Source organism: Arachis stenosperma, chromosome 4 (genome assembly GCF_014773155.1).
Source record: "Arachis stenosperma cultivar V10309 chromosome 4, arast.V10309.gnm1.PFL2, whole genome shotgun sequence".
Classification (NCBI taxonomy): domain Eukaryota; kingdom Viridiplantae; phylum Streptophyta; class Magnoliopsida; order Fabales; family Fabaceae; genus Arachis; species Arachis stenosperma.
The window spans coordinates 7,534,431-7,558,188 of NC_080380.1; the positions used below are offsets into that span (position 1 = coordinate 7,534,431).

At 31.7% G+C, this 23,758-nt stretch overlaps 2 protein-coding genes across 2 annotated transcripts; one reads left to right on the forward strand and one right to left on the reverse strand.

Moving 5' to 3' along the window:
• The first annotated feature begins 2,040 nt into the window (after positions 1 to 2,040).
• On the forward strand, positions 2,041 to 3,206 carry LOC130974527 (protein MAIN-LIKE 2-like). The gene is made up of 2 exons (XM_057899402.1): positions 2,041 to 2,112; positions 2,676 to 3,206. Exons 1-2 carry the CDS (start codon positions 2,041 to 2,043, stop codon positions 3,204 to 3,206), a joined length of 603 nt encoding a protein of 200 aa, XP_057755385.1.
• Positions 3,207 to 5,406: 2,200 nt separating this feature from the next.
• Positions 5,407 to 5,889, reverse strand: LOC130974528 (uncharacterized). The gene has a single exon (XM_057899403.1). It carries the CDS (start codon positions 5,887 to 5,889, stop codon positions 5,407 to 5,409), a length of 483 nt encoding a protein of 160 aa, XP_057755386.1.
• Positions 5,890 to 23,758: the final 17,869 nt, after the last annotated feature.

A 23,758-nucleotide genomic window follows, 5' to 3' on the forward strand; every position in this document is an offset into this window, starting at 1 on the left:
AAAAAATATCATTCGTAAGATATATATGAATCATCCCATTTTACGAATTAGAATATGATATATTTACGATATTAATTAACCTTATATTTGTGAAAAATATTATAAAATAAAATAAAAAGTGTAAAATGAGAACACAAATCTTGTAATCTTTTCTTCTCCTCTTCTTCCAGAAACGAGGTCGTTTTTTAATCAGATACATGTCTCCCACATTTTTAGTTGCCTAGACACCAAAAAGATATATATATATATATATATATATATATATATATATATATATATATTATATATATATATATATATACAAAGACATTCGTTTGAAGCATAAAATACAAACTATCAAACACAAACAAAAAACTTACTATTGTAGCTAGTCAAAAGTCATAGGTTCATAGCTCCAAACTATTCGCCAGCTTCCGGGGTAGAAAATAAAGAAATACATTAATTAAAGACTGACGGCATAAGTTTAAAGTTCATTAGCTTTTGATGAATAAGTAGATTTTTGTTGCGCTTCTGCATCACCAAAGCATGGTACTTGTTAGTCTTATTAGCTTCATCTTTTGCCAGCAGCATGAGGTCGAACAAGTATGATCCAGTTTCTTTTGCGAAACTTAATTCTCTGCAACCAAGGATCCTTACTAGCCTCAGTTTCACGTTATGCTGCCAACTGTTATACTCAATGATAGCAGACATCGCCATATACCTCACGGTAGGGCTCTTGACGTCCACAGTTAATGGAAGATTGACACTTAAAATAAGTGATGCTGACTCTGGCCAGCTGAAGGCAGAGTAGAGAGGAGCAAAGCAAAAGAAAAACACCATAATCATAACAAGCCGTTTGGTTCTCATTATCATGATAGCTTTCTTTTTGGAGGAGTGGTGTTAGTTGCAATTTATAGTAAGCGCGGGTCATTGAATATTGACTCTTGAATTTACCTAATGTATATTTGTCCTAACACTTCCTTACGAGTCCTTATTAGGGTGGTTAAAATGATTAAAAAATTTAAACAGTGAAAGAACTAAATAGATAAAATTGATTGGAAAGCCACCGCACTACCATTCACAATCACAGTTAAGGAATCTTGTTCGGAGCTTCTCGACAAGGATAGTGACAGTGTGAAGTAGGAGTTGATCATTTTAATCCTCTATTTTCCCTTTATCAATAGCTCAATCGTTTTCTTTTTCTTGGCACATATTCTCTAATCCAATAGGTGCATCATTAATTTGTAAAATTTTATTTAAGCATCTATTATCAATCAATAAATTATTATATGCACAAAATAAATTTAAATTTAGACACTTATTTTTAGTAGATTAGTAACTTAACCACTAAATTTATCCAAATTAATTATTATAATTCAATCGTTTATAAAATGAGTATCGTTAGATAACCAATATTTTTCAATTAACATAAGTCAATTTTTTTTTTAAAATTATTTGATTTATCTTAAATTTTAAATTCTAAACTATAAATTTTTGGCTTTAAATTTTAAAATTAGCTAATATTATTAGTTAACTAAAAAATAGGGTAAAAAACCTAATTGAACCAAGGGGAGCTCATTTTAACCGAAATCAGCCAAATCAAAGTTTGATACCTTAATCCACCAGAACTCATTTTTATATAATTCGAATCAATAGGATTCGAATTAGATTTCCACGTAATTCGAGTTGAATCAATTCGAATTACTTCCAAGCTATGTTCCAATGTAATTCGAATCAATAAGAATCGAATTATCATCCAAAAATCGTTAGTAATTCGAAACGAGTAGATTCGAATTATAATAGTGTAGTTCGAAATAAATCAATTCGAATTACATTGAGAAGGATACATGAGTGGGGTTCGAATCATATTGATTCGAATTAGTAGGGCTTTGTGAACATAAGTAATTCGAATCTAGTTGATTCGAATTACAAGGGTTTCGGCTATATAAGGAGTTCGAACCAAGTTCATTCGAATCACTTTGTCATTCTCATACCCCACCAAATCTCAGAGAAAACGACCAACATTCGGGCCGAGTAAGACAAGAGAGGCATATTCAGGGGATGGGGGACGATCCGGGGAGGCTTTATCGTTTGGATGGAGTTGCTCATATCGCCGGGGTGATCAACGACGAGGTTAGTGGTTTATGATATTGCGCTGTTGATAGTGTTTTTTGTTAGTGGTTTATGGTAGTGATTGATGAAAGCAGTTTATGATAGTGGTATTCGATAATGGTTTTTTGTAATGGTTTATGTAAGATTTAGTGGTTTAGGATAGTGGTGTAGGCAAGTGGTTTTTGTTAATGGTTTTTTATAGCGGTTTATGTTAGTGTTAGCGGTTTAAGGTAGTGGTTTAGGCCAGTGATTTTTGTCAGTGGCTTTTTTTATTGTGTTTTGTTAGCGGTTTTTGTTAATGGTTTTTGGATAGTGGTTTTAGTGACGGTTAGCGGTTTAAGGTTGTGGTTTATGATAGAGGTGTATGCTAGTGGTTTTTGTTAACAGTTTTACTTGTTAGTGATTGTTGTATTTGTTAATGGTTTTTGCACGTGGTTCATGTTAGCGGTTTGTGTATACAATGTTGGTTGCCTGTTTCATATATGTTGTGTTGCACGATTTATTTTTTGGTTCTTTACGAAATAAATTGTATATGTTAGTGGTTTGTGGATCTGTTCTAATTATGCGGTTTATGTACTGGCCAGCCGCGTCGTTGCATATCCAGCGTTAGGTGGCAGCAGGGTATGCGTCTTGATGAAAGGTACGTTCCGTACTTGCAGATGGCCGAATTGTACCATCTTGCGAGACTGAACGACAGATGGTTCCGACTAGACGAGCCCCTAGTCAGCGCATTCGTCGAGAGGTGGCGGCCTGAGACGCACACCTTCCACATGTCGTTCGAGGAGTGCACCATCACGCTTCAGGACGTTGCAAACCAGCTGGGGTTGCCAGTGGACGGACATTACGTCAGTGGTTGCCTGACGGACTTCCACCTGTACATTGAGGGTGGGAGGCCAGCTTGGCAGTGGTTCCATGAGTTGCTCGGTGTTTTACCTCCCGAGAACCAGGTTCAGAAATTCGCAGTCAACTGCACCTGGTTCCAGGAGACATTTGGAGAGTGTCCCGACGGGGCTGATGAGGAGACAGTTAGGCGCTTTGCCCGTGCCTATATCATGATGTTATTGGGCACGCAGCTGTTTGCCGACAAGTCCGGCAATCGTATACACATCAGATGACTACCCTATGTTGCTCGGCTTGAGGAGATGGGTGGCTACAGTTGGGGGTCGGCGGCACTAGCATGGTTGTACCGGTGCATGTGCCGAGTCACCAACAGACATGTCGTGAAGTTAGCTGGGCCTTTACAGTTACTGCAGTCTTGGATCTTCTGGAGGTTTCCTTCATTTAGGCCTACTGGGTATGATGAGATTAGCTGGCCCCTTTCCTCGAGGTACCGTTATTGTTTTCTGCTATGTATCATTATTGTATTTATTTTCGATTATGGAAGCAATTTCATGCATTGTAGAGTGAGTGATGAATGCAGTAGAATGTTTAACCTCTTTTGCAGATGGTCTGGTTACAATCCTGGGATTAGCAACAAGGGACCTCGGGTACAGATGACTCGCCTGAAGATCGACTTGTTACAGCCTCGGGATGTAAGTACGCTGAAACCATACTTAGCTCCAGTCGTTGTTTCAGTTTATATTGTCTAACAGAAGTGTTAAATTGTTATTGATTGCTTTTTTCAGTTCATATGGATGTCGTATAGCGCACTGGACGTCATCCAGGTTGTCCATCCGGAGGTCTTGGAGTCGCGGCATACGATGTTATGGCGGTGTGTGACGTCGTTGATTTATTTTGCGGTGGTCGAATGGCATCAGGTTGATAGAGTTTTACCGCAGTTTGGCGGCGTTCAGCCCCCCCCCCCCCCCCCCGCGTCCCGCCCTGAACATCGACTTCTTGATGTCGAAGGACGGGAGAGGAGGTGACCATTGGTTCCCGGCGCACTTAGCTGACTGGCATGTTCACTGGCAAGAGCGTGCGGACCACATTTTACAGTTCGACATCGTGCCCGACTCCGGTCCTTCTCATGATTTCTTGACATGGTGGCATCAGCACGGAATGAGGTTCCTGTCACCGGAGATGTTATTGGGGGATCCGAGAGGTATTCCTATTCCGGATGAGGCGACGCAGAGGGGTGCAGGCCGAGTTCCAGATATGGCACGAGTCGACGATGTTCCTGACAGATGTCGTACTGAGAGGAGAGCACGGGTCGGGACACGTCGTAGCCAGCGTGAGTGGAATTGGGTTGATCACGCTTTGGATGACGTCGAGAATGCAATTAGAGGTGGCAGGAGACGACGTGGTCGTGGAGGCAGGAGGAGGGGTGCTGCTGCTAGAGAGGGTGCCCATCAGGCTGGGGGGGATGTAGCTGGAGGAGGTGCTGCAGTGGGGGTTGATAGGCCCCATCAGGGGGGGCATTATGGTGAGTGGTACGGATCTGGCATGGGAGATCCGACGAGTCACACTGAGGCTGCGCTTGGGGGTGGACCACTTGGAGATTATTTCGTCGGTGTTCCCGGTGACGATCAGACCCTTCAGGAGAGTACTCCATGGGTGAGTCCGGGCTCCATGTTTCCAGACTTCCTTGCTAGTGATGGCATTGTCGCCGAGTTCGGTGGACCGCATTTCCTTGAGCATATCCGGACCATTATGCAGGAGGATGAGGCTGCACGAGGACGGGTTCACACGACAGCGACACAGGCACCTCTAGATGTAGATCTGAACGAGCCTGCCACGGTTCCTCCTGCGCATACTTTTGCCATGGGTGGGACGCCAGCATCGGCCCATACTCTAGGGTCACATTCAGTTGCCGGCCCGTCATCATCCAGACCCGTGCATGTTCCGCCCAGGACCCCGACAGACGCAGTTCCGGATGACAGCGATGACTCTATTGAGGATGAGGAGCCACTTATACGTAGGGGTTACAAGACACGGTTGCCACGCCAATGTGGCACGGGGTCGCACCTATTTAGATGATTTATGGATTGTGGTGTATGTCGTGTTATTATGTTTATGTTATGTACCTTCTTTGTTGGTTATCAGTGTTATCTTATGTACTTTGATGTTATGTTCTTTGATGTTATGTTATGTACTTTGATGTTATGTACTTCGATGTTATGTTATGTTATGTACTTTGATGTTATGTACTTTGGTGTTATGTTACATATTATCAGTCATCCCACCAGATAGTGTAGTTTGTTATAGTCACTAAATTACAAAATTAGAAAGACATTCAACATACATATGTGGTACGAATTACAAGTTTCAACACTTATAGAATACAACTTAGTTCCACGTAGAACAATGGTCTCTAACTGAAATAAAATACATCTGCTGATATAGTAAGAAATAAAAACAGACAAACCATATCTCCTATTAATTCCCAACATTCCCGCTGGGTCCTACGGCTTGTGGACAACTACGACGGGTGTGTCCTGGCTGCCTGCAAAGGCCACATCTCTTTGGCCGGTTCGGATCTGCATCATCCATGTTGGTGCGAATGCGTGTGGACCTTGGACGACCCTCCCTCGCACGCCTCATGTTCGGATCTGGTATAACGGTAGGCCTGGCATATGGTGGCCAGAAACCCTCCGGAATGGGAGGTGTAAATCCCATCTGATAGACACCGAAAACGGAACTAAGGCGATAGACCTGGTGGACGTAAGGCTGCCATGTAAGACGTGAATAAGCACAGCAGGCCAGGGCGTGAGGACACGGGAAATGAAGTGCTTGGAAGTATCCACAATCACAAGTCTTGGACCCTAATGAGACCCTGTACGTACCAAGTGAGAATGAACCTGTCGGAGTCGTCTCAGCCACGGTGTAACAATATACTTCACCGTATCGTGAAACAATCATACTTCACCGTATCGTGGAGCACCGTGATTGGAATGCAATAGAAAAACTTCTTAACTCTCTTCACTCCTTCTAGACCAAGTTTGCCAAGCACAGAGCTCATGAGACCATCGTAACTGGTCGCGGGGCTCATGATAATACATAGAGGATCCTTATCCGTGAACTTCACCCCAGACCGAGTTTTTCTCTTAATCGATCCTCTGTGGTGTACTAGCACTAGAAAACTATCCTCACTAGCCATCTCACCTCTTTGTTCACAGCAACATGAGTTCACAACATATATATAGAAAACGGATCCTTACTAATTCGAATCAATTAGATTCGAATTACCAGGTGTGAATAATTCGAGTCTATATGATTCGAAATATGTACTTCTTCACCTAAACCTACTAATTCGAATTAAGATGCTTCGATTTATGGTTTGGTAGTTCGAATCATATTGATTCGAATTACTCGTGATTTTTCATCTTAATTCGTGACAAATCAATTCGAATTACGTGTGAGTGTGCATGCATGATTCGGGACAAGTTAATTCGAACTACGTCCTTACATTTTCATATAGTAATTCAAATTCTATCAATTCAAATTATGTGTTAGGCTAATTCGAATCTTATTGATTCGAATTATATAAATATTTGATCTGGTAGATTGTCGTAGCAAAATTTCATTTGGCGGATTTGCGTAAAATTGAGCTAGCCTTGGCTCATTTGCGTTTTTTGCCCTAAAAAATAATTTCGTATTTTTTTATAAAATAAAAATTCATCGACGAGAGATAAAACACTGTATTTCACTAATTATCCCGATCCTAAATATTTTATAAATCCAAACTTATCCTAAAGTAACCTAAATAAACATATTAAATTGAAATCAATGTCAAATTTAAATTGGTGTATACAATTTGTAGATTTTATTTTCAGATTTTACTAAATAGATAATGGTTTTTATGAACAATGTAAATAATTGCTTTTAAAATTGGTTCAATAAAATAAAAATACACTACACACCCAAATTACTTACCTAAATCTTAATATTAGGATAACCATTCGTACACCTAATGAATTGAACATTCAATATATTCATTGTTCACATTATTTAGTATTTTCATTATCTACCTATTCTTTTCCTTTTATATAACATAATAAAATTTTTAGTTATACTAGTTTGAATTGGTCCGAACCTAGAGTCCTATACCCTTGTATATCGATTTTTTTCATTAGAAATTCATTAATTTAAACAATTTTTTTAATAAATAAAAACATTATTTTATTTATTAAAATATACATTTTGTAACTTTTTTTTACAAAAATGCGTCTTATCGCTTATCTCGTTTACAGTGTAAACGAAATAAGATTGTACGTATCTTATTTACACGGTAAATAAGATAAAGCACGAAACGATAATAAGAGAGAAGGCGGCCTATATATAGAATTCGTTTACAACGCTCTTTAGACAAAACTTTCATCCATTTCTTAAACTTTTCTCCAACTTCACAGACAGGTCGGGACGATTGGGATACTATCCCGTTTGGATGGCATGACCACAGGGCATCCAACAGTCGTCACAAGGCATCGACGGTCGAGGAGATCCAGTTTGAGGAGACATTCCAAATTCATACCACCGACAACACATGATGCAGCGCATGGCGGAGCAGTTCCACACGAGCAGGGAGCAAAGCTTAGGGCATGTTCATCAGCATTCGTCAGCTCCTATGTCTACCTCAGTTTGGGAATCGCATATGTCACCGGATAGTTTTCTCGTGCATCGCGTCCAGATCCAATGTATGATAGTAACTGGGTACAACTGATAAGGTGGGAATTTGGTAAGAGGCAGGCAAAATATACCAAACTGATGCCTCGACCGGCGTTTCTGGTAAAACTTCTCTTCATCATCATCTTCCGAAAAACCATTATCATTGCTATCCGCAACGTACTCCTCGTTGAAGTCCTCATCATCTATGTCCATGTCTTCCACTGGACTAGCAGTATATAGTGATGGTGGTACGAGAGGTGGGTCATCTTACACAAAATTCAAGTGGTCAAATCCATTACCACCAACATCATCTACATCTGCAGAAAGCTCCATCACTTGTTCTGCCATGATTCTTCCATGGATGTCAAACATGAGGCGCACATGCTCGTCGCCATGGAGTCAAAATAGACGAAATCGAAAAACTCTATTTCCCATTGGTGCTAGCAACTTATACCCTATCCTTCCGTTCTCTTTTCTCCCGCTACCACCAACGATACTCAATATCATATTGTTCAGCTCGGATAAAGAATTTACTCGACGGGTGCACAACAGAATAGGATTATCACACTCAAACATCACCCCATTATCACTGTTTCTCATATGGCAAATGGAATACACACTTACAACCATATATCCACTACTACCACTACAACATTTTTAAGCTATTGCAACATATACAGTAAACAACACTTAAAAAGTATTGTCTAAACTTATCAAAAGCAACATTTAATGTTTGTTGCAATGAAATAATGTTATGGCAACATTTTTATAATCAACATGTTATAAGCGATATCTTTCATCAATTAAAGAACATGTAAAAAACGTTACTTCAACAAATTACACTTGCAACACTTATAATATTCACATATTACACTTTATGGGAGTTACTTTAAAATCTTTCATAAACTTCCCTTCATAAGTGTTGTCTAAAACATGTAAATGTATTTTTCACTTAAATTTTAACCTTCCCTCCAAATATAACAATAGAAATTACTCTTCCCTCCTTAGTTAAGAAAATAAAAAAGCAAACGATTCAAACAGTGAATACATCAGCTTTCATTCATTCATCATTTTTGTGTTTATAACATATCAATTAGAAACAAAATTCTATGAGAAACCCTAATAACCCCAACCCTATCATCATCTTTTGAATTTCCCTAAATCGATGCTATTTACGGTTCCTTCTCTACTCGTGCTGAATCATTCCCTCTCTCTTCGTGCTCCTCTATACAACAACCTCTCTACTCGCGGTTCGTGGTGTGTGTTCTTTCAATTGATGACTCCGTTGTTGAATCTCCGATGCCAGTGGGTGAAAGAGCTCAACGGCGAGTCCGATTTAGAAGCGTAGTCTCACCGGACGGTTACATCTCCATATGCAGTTTCAGTTTTCTTCTCTCCAGTACTTTGCGATTCTCTCTCTCTCACACACACACACACTTACACTCCTCTTTGCGTTGTCGTTTAATGCGTTTATGGATGCTAACATGATGTCGTTTTGAGGCAGAGAAAATGTGATGCTGTTTACACGTACACTTACACTCCTTTCTCCGCCGTGTCTTGACGGTTGTGGTTAATTTCTTCTTCACTCGCAGCATTGTCAATCTCAAAACTGAGGTCCTTGTTACTTACAGTTTTCTGGTTATATTTAAATTGAAATTCAGTGAAACTTATGCATAGTAGTATGATTAACGAAAGAGAGAGGATAATAAAAACCAGAGGTGCTGGCTCTGAACTGCAATGCACTGAATTATTAGTTAGAAATACTTTTTTAAGGTCAATTTGTACTAATGAATTTTTATTTTTTCCAAGGGACTCAGAAACCAGCATTTATAGAAAGAGAGAGGGAATATCGATTTTTGGCTGTAAGTAGCTTTTTTTTTTCTTATTTAATCTGGTGACAAAATCCAACTTGTAAACTGTTCAATTATAATTTGATATAATTTGTCCTCTTCAGGTCTTTCCTGAATCACTAGATGAGAAGCTCTCTGTCAATCCAGCAGTATGTGACTCAAACTTTAAATTTTAGTAATCTTTTATTATCTTAAGTAACAATGGTTGTTATTTATAATGCTAAAATTAAATATTCGATGCTAATATTTTATTTATGGTTTTGATGAGAAGTTACTGCTTAATTATTTCTAGTCTTATAAAATCACTGCAGTGTTTTATTGTTATAATATATTCTTGTGGTAGAAATAGATAGCCAACCAGCAGAAGCCTTCACAAAATTATGTGAATTTTTGGCTTGTTATTCAATTATTATTGGTGAAATTTCAATTTGGGGAATTTAACATTGGATTCATCTCAGTATTAAGATTCAATTCTAGAGTTGAACACAAATGAAAAAGAGTTGCAGACCTAGAAAATCCTTAAACACGGCAAAAAATTGTTGAAGTTTCAAATTAGGAACTCATCTCGTAGAAATAGCTCAAATCAAAATAATTCAATGTCTTAAGAAATATTCCAAATGAGAACCTATACAATTTGCTTCAATTATTTTTATGGTTTGTGCACAATGCACAAGTTCAAAAGTAAAATCAAAGAAAGAATAAACATGGGAATATATATAATTGGTGCTGTTAGCTATATTCTCTATCTCTGTATTCATGAGTTAATGATTTCATTAGTTGCTAATGTAAGTATTTAAGAAGTGAATTAGTGGCTTAAAAGTTTATTAGTGGCTTAAAAGTGAATATTTATAATTGATACTAAGATTCTTTTTTCATCAAATAAGTATAGAGAGTTAATTTGTTATTGTAAATTTATCTTAATTTTTGGAAGTTTTAAGATTCAAAATTGAAATTTAAAATTTAGGATTAAAAGTTGATTAATACTAATTAAAAAAGTTGGCTCCCATACTAACTTAAATTTTTAGGTTTTAATGCTCTTCCTAATTTCTAGTATAAGCATTGTTTTACTTCACTAGTGTTACCATATAAGGTACTCTAAGACAGACATAAAATTCGAATTGTCTTTTTCTTGGTATGTTTCTTTCAAAGTATATGATTATTATCAATGCTTCTTACACACAGACAATCAAGGCAATTGATTAAGTTAATTAATAATGTGTTTGTGGTTCAAACTCGAGCTTTTATGTCTTGTTTCATGCATAACACTTCCAGTGCTAATGCATTATGGAACTTTTTGTCTGGCATTTTAATTTTGGGGGATCATTTGGTGTGCTTTATAATCTTGGACCATATTTTGATTAGTCTCAAACTTTTACAAAGAATCAATACAACATCTGCTTCAGTTTGGTGCATTTCCATAACTCTTGAATTGGGGAACGCTAAAGAGACCTCTCTAGTCTTTTATGCTTTTAAGATTAAGAAGCTCCCTACTCACTTACATATTGCATCATATAATGACTTGAGGAACCTAGGGAAGACGTTGAAATTTGAAAATAAGGTAATATTAATAATATGCATCTTATATATATCAGAAGATTAATGATAATTGGCAAGTCTTTCAATTATTGAGACCTTGTTATTATCTTTGCCTAAGTGTTCTGATTTTTTTACTTTCAGCTGAATTATGATTAACACATGACCATGACTCAAAATCTATTTGGTTACCCACCAAGTGTTTGCCAAAAGTCCTCCATGAACAGAGGAAAACAAAGGTGCTTTATTATTAACTTCCATCTATTTAATTTTTTTTATTCATAAATGGCCTGTGTTTTTCATAATTGCAGTTACAGCATATATAGTTGTCTTTGGAACTGGACTGGTAGCTACCTTTCTTTTCCCAGATTTGATGAAGAATGATCTATTTCCAAGTAAGTTAAATGGCTGAAAATCAGGATATTGTAGTAAAGAATCTTTCTTTGACTGGCAAATTGGGATGCTGTGGCTAATTTATTTTTGACGTTGATAAACATGGTTGATTAATAACAACAATAACAATTTTCATTAGAGTTACTGGCTTACCTTTCTTTTACATGAATAAATCTTACTAATGGTGGAAAATGTTGTTCAATGGTTAGACTTAGATACCCTGCTTTGGATCTAATCCTGTGGGAACAAGGAAATTTTGGTTTTCCAATATAGATATTCTTCTCCACTCTTGTCATGTTGTTAGCTCATTAACAATGTGATCTTCCTACGAATTGTAAATATGGATGAAAAGTATGAGCTATAGGCTTATAGTTTGTAATAAGTATGAAATTATTCAGTGGCTCTTTGATCTCAGTAATCCATTCTCACTTTGTTTCACAAAAAAGTGGGATCTTCTACCATGATTACTCGAGATTTATGAATCACCTATGGGAACCACTGGGGGAGTGTTGGTTAATGAGAGCACCCTTTTAATAGATCTCTTATGGTTCTAGACAAACTCAAGTTTTCAAAATGAAGCCTAATAGTAAGGCAAAGCCTCAAGCATTATTGCCTCAAAGTCTCTTTGGATTCTTGCCAAAAACGGTGCCATTCCCACCTTCAGGTCCTTCAAGGAACCACAATGGCATTGAATTGCATAGCTCATTACTTGGGAAAGGGAAACCATAGTGCGTAGGGTTTATTTCTTTGGAAAATGTTTGCAAGTTTTGGTTCATTTTCTTTCTATTCTCCTTTGTCTTCCAATATATCAGCTCGCAAACACATATCCTCAGATTTAAAGCCAATGCATGTATATGGTGTCTTTGAGAGATGTCTTGAGACCACAATTTAATTTGTAGGTAGCTAGCTTCACCTATGTGATAAAATCTCTTTGTATGTACATGAAATTAAGATTCAGCTTGCAACTCATCATAATGTTAATGCAAATACACGTTTTTGTTTGTACAATTTTTTTTTAATGATGAAACTTTATTATATAATATCATCATGTATTCAAGTGAGAAGAATTAAATATATAATGAAAAATTGAAAGAAAAATAATTTAACATGTTAAGATCTAAACTCTATGGTTTCTCACATTATTATAGTTGAAATGAGTCGATCAATTACGTGAGATAATACCATTTTTTCTTTATTTCCTCTGTTTATGAAACATAAGTCGCATTGCTAACAATATCATCGAAGTTTGCATTATTTCCTCTGTTTATGAAACATAAGTCGCATTGCTAACAATATCATCGAAGCTTGCATTTTTTGCATTGATTGTGTGTCTGAATATATTTCTTGCATTTCAAGGGAATCCTTTCGTCTTATAGCTTGGCCACATTAGAAGGAGTTTTTTAGACCTATTTATTGTTTTTTTATCTATAGTATTTAATATCATAAAGAAATTTTTATTATAATTTTTCAGTTTTAATGATAAGTTGCTTATTTTTTGTTGTGTATTATTTGTAGATTTAGCATATGGGACAAGTCAAGCATGGATATAAAATATGTAAGTAGATTGACATCTTTTTGATAAATATTAATTACTATTTTGTTATGACAATTATTGTTAGACAAGAATTTTATTATTTTGTTGAGAATTATTGATGAACATGTATTTGAAATACTAATTGAACTTTTTAATATCTATTTTAATTAGAATTTTATTATTAGTTATTTTGTCTCTTATAATTTTTTTCTATTGTGCACAAATTTATTTATTAATTAAAATAATTACACATGTATGAACTAAAAAATTTATTGTAAATTTTATTTTTTTTGTATTTTTATTACAAAAATAATTTTTATTTTTATCAAAAGGACAACCCTTTTATTAGTTGCATATTTTGAATATTAGACAACACTTGTATGGTTGCATATCCAAAAGAAAAAGCAACACTTGAATAGGTTGCATATCCAAAAGAAAAGGCAATACTTTAAAGGGTTGCATATTCAAAACTAATGGGCAACACTTCAAAGGATTGCAAATTCCAACTTATAAGCAACACGTAAAAGAGTTGCATTTTATTGTAAATAGGCAACACTTTTTAGTAGTGACCAAAATACCAGAGAAGAGACAACACTGCAAAAGTGTTATCTCAAACACACTTTTGAAGTGTTGTTGTTTTTCAACCAAAGGCAACACTTACCAAGTGTTGGTTTCAAAAGCGTTGCTTTTGAAACAAAAAAGTGTTGCCTTGATCTAAGGCAACGGCTGCATATGCAACGCCGCCCAAAAACGTTGTCTTAGGTCCAAAAGTGTTGCCATAGATCAAAAGCAACATTTTAACAACTTTTAGGCAACACTTTTTAAATGTTACCTCAACCTGAAAATGTTGTAGTGTACTAGACATTTTGATCTATTTTTCGGAAGAAAAAGAAAAGAGAAAAAAAAGTGAAATGTTTGTGGAGAATACAAAGGATTGCACATCCTTTATAGCTGCTGAAAATTTGTCATAATGTATCTCGTTTACATGATAAACGTCATAATTCTTCATATATCTCGTTTACACTGTAAACAGAATAATATTGCACGTATCTCATTTACAATGTAAACAAAATATGCATATCTATTTTTCCGTTTAAACTGTAAACGAGATATGTACAATCTTATTTTATTTACACTATAAACGAGATAAGAAATAAAATAAATTTTCATAAAAATACTACAAAATGTATATTTTGGTTAATAAAATATTTTTTATTTTTTTAAAAGAATCCCTAACCTAAAAGTATCATCATTTGTAACAATTTAAATTTTAATTAAAAAAATGAGTTACAAAATTTTTATAGTTACTATCGAGAATGCCAATTTTACTCATGACGCCATTGATAAAATATTAGCAGTTAAGTTTTTATAGTGGTGTCTGTCTGTCTGATATTAAATTGTCAGATTAAAATAATATTTAAAATTTTATTATATTAATTACATTTTTAAATTTGATAAAAATATATTAAATTAGCCTAAACTGCATAATAAATTACCTAATAAAAAAATTAAAAATTTAATATGGTGTATTTTTATTAATTTCAAAGACATATTAATTGATGCAATTAGAATTTTAAAAATTATTTTAATGTATATATAATCAATTTGAAAAATTACTTTAACCCAACAAATCGAAAAATAATACAAATAGGCGTATAAGCATTTTTTAAACCAAGTCTCCAATTAAATCATGCACTTTTTATTCTTGGTACATATTTGCGTTCCTTTTTTTTTATTTTCCCTTTTTATTATTATTTTTTCTTTTACGCGTTCTTTTTTTAACATCGTCATCATCGCCACTATCATCGTAGCTACCTGCCATGACCGCCTTATCATCCTTCTTCTTCCTTTTTTTGTTATTTTTTTAATATATAAATAACATACTTCTTATGTAAATAAACTAAAATAATCACTAAATTTCCAAAAATAATAATAAACAGTTTTTATTTGTAATTTGGGCCAAGGAATTTTTGCCTATCTTATGAGTGTATATTTTTAATGACACTATATTATGCTTTTATCATATAATTTAAATACAAAAATATTTATAAAATTATAAAATATTATAAATTAAATTTTAAAAATATCTTTAAGATTGTTCATAATAATTAGGACTGACAATAGATAGGATAGAATAGGATAGAATTTGGATTTTATTTTAACTCTATTTAGAGGTGTTCACGGATCATATCTGATCCGCATATCCGTGGTGTTTATCCAAATTCGATCCGAAAATTGTGAATATGGATCCGATCTGCAAACTATCAGATCCGATCCGATCCGCACACTAATAAGATTGGATTGTGGATTTTGTGTAGGGGTTCACATATCCGATCTAAATATCCTTGTATCTGCAAAAATAAAGAAATAAATAAGTAAATATTCATTTTATATTTTATTTCAACTAATAATTATCATATATATTGTATTATTTTAATTTATTATTTAAGAAAAGTATGTTTAATATTATTTTAAGACTAACATATTTAAAAGAATAGAAAAAATAAATTTTATTGATATTTTTTAATAAAAATAAGTTTTTAAAAATATTTTTGTATTTTGCGGATATACCCGATATCTGATCCGCAAATGTGTGGATCCGATCCAAGTTTAAAAACTGTGGATATTGGATCCAATCCGATGATTTTAGTGTGGATTTGATCAAAGTTTTAGCCATATCCGATCCGATCTGTTCCGCGTTCAACCTTAACTCTACCCGCAAGTTAAAACTTTCTTACAACTCAATCATACCCTATTCGTGGATTGAGAATCTTTCAACCCTAACCCGCATCCTAAAGTTCTCAATCCGTAGAAAAATCAAAATTTTTTAAATAAATATACAATTCAATCATTGCAAATTTTACACATACTAATAAAATAGAAAATAAAAAATTAAATTTAAATTAAAATTAAAAATAATAAAATCTTAAAAAAATTTAACATAAAATTACAAATAATATGATCATTAAATTCTTAATAAAATTAATTAAAACAACACAAATAAAAATAAATATCTTGTCACTTTTTTTTTCTAACTCTAAATTTTTGCAACATTACTCTTTAAATAATAAATGTACTAAATTAATAATTTAAATAATTAGTTTAGTGATTACTTTGAGCTTTTATAAGAAGAAAGTCGTGGGTTTCAGTAGCGGAACTTGAAACAAATTTTTGGGAGGACCATGATAGAAAATAATTGTCAAAAAGCTATTGATATGAACCCCATTTAAGATAAACTCGTCTAATTTCATCTCTCTGATTTGGATGATATTGTCAAATTTAAAGCCGTTTTCAAGGTCTCGTTCCAAAAAATTAAGGTCAAACTCATCATATGTAACTTTTGAACTTTTGAAGGTTGTATCTCACTTTTTTCGTGATTCATTAAAGTAGAAGAACTATTTACAGGTGTTGATATTGTAAAAGTTATATGTTCTCCTTTTTAAATATTAGCCTTCTTCTTAAAAAATGTATCAATTCTTTGATTTTTTATTATTATTTTATATAAAAATTGAAATATATATCCTATAGAATATGTAAAGAAGAAGTTAGAAGGACAAATATTAAAATTTATAATATTTATTAAATTTTTTTTATTAATTTATACAAATACAATAATATTAATACTTATTGAATATTCTATTTTTTTTATCATATAAAAAATTAAATTAAATAAATAGTAAAATATAAAATAATATTAAATTAAATAAATAAAAATATCTAATTTTTTATATTTGAACTTAAAGGTAGAGAGAGTGTTGCTTATTGAATTATTGGGTACTTTAAGTCATAGTAAAGTATGTAAACCAATTGAACTATTTTTTATCTTTTAAAAAAAGTATTACTAATTTTTTTATAAAAAGTTTGGAGGGACCATGCCCCCCTTGTCTGAACTAAGCTCCACCACTGGTGGGTTCAATACTCACTTTTTTCACTAAACATATCATTTTTAAAAATATATCATAAAATATATTAGGAGTTCAAGTAGGATAAAATAACATATACAATTTATGACAATTATATTAATTGCGTTTTTAAATTTGACAAAAGTTTCATAATAATTTATATCGATGTGATGAATCACTATGAAAAAATTAAAAGACTAAGATGGTATTTTTATTAGACAAATGTCAGGCTCATCAAAATTTATTATTTTTTGTTATTACTTAGTTATCAACTTAATTCTTTTAGTGTAATTTCTTTAGTCTAATAACACAATCAACAACATACTTTATCTCATACTTTTAAATATTGATAGTTAAAAATAATAAATTTTGATGATTTCTAGCATTTTTTTATTATTAATCTTAAAACTGTATCAATTGAAATAATTAGAATTTTAGAGATTATTTTAATATATTTAAAAATATTTAATAACAAAAAAAATTAACTAAAATTTATTTTATTTAACATTCATTAATTATTACAATAATTTATAAATACTCAAATTTTTACTTATTTTTTTGTCTCTTTACCATTATCGCAGTCAATTTAAGAGACCACGTTAAGCCGAATTAATAAATTGAAAAAGAGTCAAATCTTTGATCAAAATATCCTATATAGTTTATGAATCATTCTCCACATCCAAATAATTTTAGCATTTAAGTTTATCCAAATAATTTAGAGTCATGCGCTTATTTTTTTCATTTTCTTCTCCCCCGCGCTGCTTCTTCTTCTTCTTCGCCCCTACTGATGCTATGTCTTCTTCTTCTTCTCCTCCTTTTTTTAATATTTTTCATTTTCGTTATCGCCGTCACCACCACCACCACATCCTCCTGTTCTTCCTCTTCCTCCTCCTCTTTTTTTTCTTTTCTCATTTTTTGTTCATAATTCAATTTTTGTTTGTGTGCTTGTTTTCGAATTGAGTTTATGTGTCGCACTTATTAAATAATTTCTGTTTATCCTAAATTTAAATAAGGTGCACTTGGTCTGTACTTGTTTTGAAATGAGTTTACATTCTGAATATAATTTCAGTTCGTTTCTGAATATAATTTTGGTTGATTTTTGAGTGAATTATTTTGTTATGATTCTTCTTGTTTTACTATCTTGAGAGGAATACAACAAAAAAAGATAAAAAAATTAAACAAAAAAGAAGAAATAATAAGAAAAATTTTCTCAAAACTTTTCATCATATTCTTCTTTTCTTGTCTTGTTCATCTAATCAATAAAGAAAAAGAAACACATAATGCTGTAAAAATCACTTGATGGATTTGGATGTGTTTTTGTTTATGATTCAATTTTTTTGTGTTTGTTTTTGAATTAAGTTTGTGTGTCGCAAATATTAAGTAATTTCGAATCATTTTATATTTAAATAAGGTGCATTTAGTCTGTGCTTGTTTTGAAACGAGTTTATGTTATAAATATTATTTTCGGTTCATTTTGAATATAATTTCGGTTCATTTCTAAGTGAATTATTTTGTTATGATTCTTCTTATTTAACTATCTTGAGAGGAATAAAACAAAGAAAAAGAGAAGAAAAAATCAAACAAAAAAGAAGAAATAAAAAAAAATTTCTCAAAACTTCTCATCATGTTCTTTTTTTTTGTCTTATTCATCTAATCAAATAAAGAAGAAACACATAATATTGCAAAATCACTTGATGGATTTGGATGTGTTTTTACTCATGATTCAATTTTGTTTGTTTTTTAATTAAGTTTATATGTCAAAATCATTAAGAAATTTCGGTTCATTAAGGATTTAAATAAGGTGCATTTAGTTTGTGCTTATTTTGAAACGACTTTACATTCTGAATTTAATTTTCAGTTCATTTTAAATATAATTTCGGTTCATTCTGAATATAATTTCGGTTCATTTCTGTTCTACACAATTCAAAACTCTTCCTCCTTACCTTCTACTACTGCTTCTTCACCAGGGAGAGAAGGAGAAAAAGAAAAAAAATATAGTAGCAACAACAACAAAAGAATGACGATAAGGAGAAAACACGTGAAGAAGAAAGAACGCGAAAAATGAGGAAGATGAGGAGGAGGAGGAGGAGGAGGAGGAACGCAAAGAAGAAGAAGACGCTCTGTGCGTAAACGATTGTGAGAAGCAACTCCATACGTAAATAAGCATGAGAAGAAGAAGAAGATGCGCATGTAATTATGCTCTTTTAATGAAAGAAGATGCAAAGAAGAAGAAGCAACGCCATGAGTAAATAAGCGTGAGAAGAAGATGTGCGTGTAATTACGCTCTTTTAATGAGAGTGGTTTTTATTGGTATTAGACCTACTTTAATGAACTTGGATAAAAAAATACTTACATGTTTAGCAACCTTCATAATAAATATATATATATAATTCTTAATTGCAAATTTCTATATGATTTTCCTAATTATTTCGGGAGGCTATTTATTTCTCGTATTATCTATTTATGCTAGCTTTGTTGTCTTTCTTTCTGATAACCCTCTTTGCATTCCTTAAATAAAGTTAAATTTAATGTGAACAACAAAATGTTAAATATTCAAAATATAATTTCAAATGTCGTAATTTTACTGTTTAATTTCTTGAGTTTTTATTTATATACAATCAAAAAATATTATTTGTAAGATGTAAATCTAATTCCTATTAATTAGAATAGGATATACCCTTACATTTGTTAAAAAAATATCCTCTAAAATAATGAGAAAAACAAATAATGTAACATTTTAATTTCTTTTTTCTATTCTTCAAGAAATTAAATAAACGACAACATTTTTCAATGAGATATCTCCAAAAGACATTGGTTTGAAGCATCAGCTTCAAGGTACAAAAGAAATCGATTATCAAAGAGCGAGGTTCAAATTTGAGTAGCATTTGATAAATGAGTTGGGTAGGCGTTGCGGCGCTAGCTTCTGATACAACCGAACATGTATGATCCTAATGTTGTGTGAACTAGTTCTTTACAACTAAGGAAAATGGGGAAAATCTTAGTTCTTGCATAATTTCTCATATTGTTTTTTGGTTCTTTTATTTTCTTTCCACCATGGATTAGAAACATGGGATGACTTAGCACGTATATATGAATTTGTCCCTTTTTTTTTAATTTAAATTTCAGTTAAGGCAATGCCATTCAGAACTTGTTTTCAGTTAACATTATTAAATTTGATAGAATGCCTGAGAGAACTGCTTTCATCTAAAATGCTACTTCAAGTTACGATGTGGTGTGGGAACTAGGAACACCTCGTCATTATTTCAACTCTTAATATAAACAAATTAAAATGCATGTGTATTGTTAATGTGCTTTTTATCTTATAGTTTATAACTTATGCTTTTTGATATTTGAATTCTAAATTTAGATTTGTGAAACACTATGCATTTGTGAAACTTGTATATTAGTCAAGATTTTTTATACAGTAGTTTATTCTGCTGTGATCATAGACTTATAGTCACAGTTTTTTATTTATGGTCACAGTTTCTATAATTATGGTTATAGTGTTCAAATTCTGACACTTTAATAAGCCACGTTTTTTTATTATGACCATAGGTTAATCTATGGTCACACATAAAAACCGTAACCATAAGTTACTTTATGGTCATCTCTTCATTAAAATCGTGACCATAGTCTAATCTATGGCCATCCCACTTAAAATCGTTATCATAGCCTTGTCTATAATAACGATTTTCACCATAACCATAGCCTCTATGGTTGCTCCACTTAAAACCGTGATTGTAGTCGTCCTATCTATGATCACGATTTTTTGCCGTGACTATAGCTTTTATGGTCACCCCTCCTTAAAACCGTGAGGATAACCTTATTTATGGTCACGATTTTTCATCATGACCAAACTTATCTATGGTCACTCCAGAAAACCGTGACCAAAGTCTTATTTATGGTCACTGTTTAGCTTATTTTTGTTTTATGAGATTTTTTTTAAAGTATAATCACATCTCAAAATGATGATAATTACAAAATAAATCTAAAAATAAAAAATAATAATCAACAATTAAGATAAGTCGTGATTAAAATAACCAACAAACATATCAATAATATAGTTGAGTGAATATATTTGTCTCAATCTCAATTTATACCGTAATATTTACACTAATACTAAGTAGATACTATTAACAGAATTGTTTCACAAGTGTAAGAGCAATAAAGATACGAATTCATCTTCTATTAATTAGAATATGACATATATATATATACGATATTAATTAACCTTACATTTGTGAAAAAAAATTAAAATAAAAAAATTAGGTAAAATGAGAACATAACATTAAATTTTGTAACCTTTTCTTTTTCTCTTTTTCCAGAAAAGACAATTCAATCAGATATATATTTCCAAAATTAGACATTCATTTGAACTTTGCAGCATAATAAACTACATATTGGAAGAGGAAAAAAAAAATCATACACCACAAACAATATATACCTTCAAACACTAATAAATTAAAAGACGTATTATTATTATAGCTAATCATTAGGCTCATAGCTCCAATCTATTCGCCAGCTTCGGGGGTACAAAATAAAGTGATACATTAATTAAAGACTTCGCACAAGTATAAAATCTATTAGCTTTTGATGAAGTAATAGATTCTTGTTGATGCGCCGCTGATACACCTGAACTAAGTACTTTTTAGTCTTACTATTAGCTTCATCTTTTGCCAGCAGCTCGAGATCGAACAAGTATGATCCAAATCTTTTATCGTGACATAATTCTCTGCAACCAAGGATCTTTACTAGACTCAGTTTCACAGTATGCTCCCAACTGTTGTTATACTCATTGATAGCAGAAATCGCCATATACCTCACGGTAGGGCTCTCAACGTCCACAGTTAATGGAAGATTCTCACCTATAATTAGTGATGCTGACTCTCGGCAGCTGAAGGCAGAGTAGAGAGGAGCAAAGCAAAAGAAAAAGAGAATAATAATAATAACAAGGCAAGTGGTTCTCATCATCGTGAGAGTGATAACTTTATTTTGGTGGTGGTATCTTAGTTAGTTGGTTGCAATTATTTATAGTAAGCGCATGTTATTGTGTATTGACCCTTGAATTTACCTAATGTATATTTGTCCTAACAGGAGTATTAAGGATGAGAAGATTTTGTAATTTTTTTTTATTAAAGATAAAAAGATTCGGAATCCGTAATTTTTAAGTGAGTATGATGAAATTATGTCATTTGAGTTATGCTATTTGAGTTATAGCTTATTGGCAGTAAATTTTGTAATTTGTATCTATTAATTAGTTATTATTATTATTTTTAATAATATGAGATTATATCTAATAGTATGTGATTGCTCACTCTTTTTGTTAGTTAAGTGCTAGTCAGATTTTAATAAAAGTGTTGGGCTCTAAACTTAGTACTTGTTTAAGCGCCATTAAATCGATAAAAAAAATCTTTTTTAATTTTTTAGTGTATTTAACAAATTTCTAATAATAAAAATAAAAGCAATAGAAAAATAAAAAAATTTAAAAAGTTATAATTTATATAATTTTTTTAAATTAAAAAAAGATATTTTTTATATAATAAATAAACAAAAAAATACTTTTATTTGTCTTATTTTATTTGAATATAATTAATAAATAATTTTTTTTATATAAAATATTTAAATATAAAATTATTTTTATAAAAGATCATTATTTTTTTTAAATAACGTCCAAAAAAATACTTAAAAACATTGTCTTTAAGAGTCATCATTAAAATAATTAAAATGATTAAAAAATTTAAAGGATCAAAGAACTTAAATAGATAAAATTGAATGAAAAATTACCGCACTACCATTCACAATGACAGTTTTGAAATCTTGTTCAGAGCTTCTCGACAAGGATGAGAGTGTCTAATAGATATTATGGAATATTAGACAACAGTTTATAATAAATTTTGAATACATGGAGATTAAGTAATAGATACCATGAGACATATTTAAAAAGTTTAGATACAAGAATTGTATGAAACTACGAGTAACAAATACAAAAAAATTTAGGCATAATTTTTTGCAAAAAATTATTAATTTTGTCTTCTATAATATTATTTGTGTAACATATGATCATACTGATTATTTGATTGACATATGAATAACGCAGTCTATACTTATTAATAATTTATTAACATATTAATAGATTAATTTTTTAAATTATTAATTATGTTGAGTATTATACGTGACATTTAAATACATGAAAATTTATTTGATTGACTTATAAAAGATTTAAAAAAGTCTGTACTTACTAATGATAGAGTAAAAAATCTCACGCATATTTTATTAACTTCTTTTTTCTTGTTTAATCTGTTTTATATTGAATAATATTATTTTGTACAGATTATTGGATTAATACGTAATATTAAAAATGTGGCAAGATAAGAACATTTGTTAAATTGATTTTTTAACTAACTTGACAACCCTCATTTTATTTTATTAGTTTTTTTAATTTTTTTATTGTATTTTTCTTTTACTTTAAAAATTTTAGGGTCTAAAAATCTCAGTTTAAATAATTTTAATCATTTAATAAAAAAATTGATGAAAAAATAGGTTTAAATTTGAGCAATTTATTAAATATTTAAAATAAACATATTGAAATACAATAAATAGAATCGTTAATTTAATATTTATTAATTAATAAATAATTACCAAAAAAAATGTTGCACAAATAATAAAATAATTAGATAATATATATACTAATTTAGACCATAAAAAAAAAGTAAAATAAGTAACAAAAAGTAAATATATAATTTTGTTAAAAAAATAACTAATATCATTTAAATTTAATTTTTATCTTTTCAAAAAAATAAAAAGATATGAATTTTTAAGCATTAGATAATTTAAAAGTACTTATTGTAGAAAAAAAATACAATTATATAAAAAAAGTTAAAAATATTACCCAAAAAACTATTTAATGACAA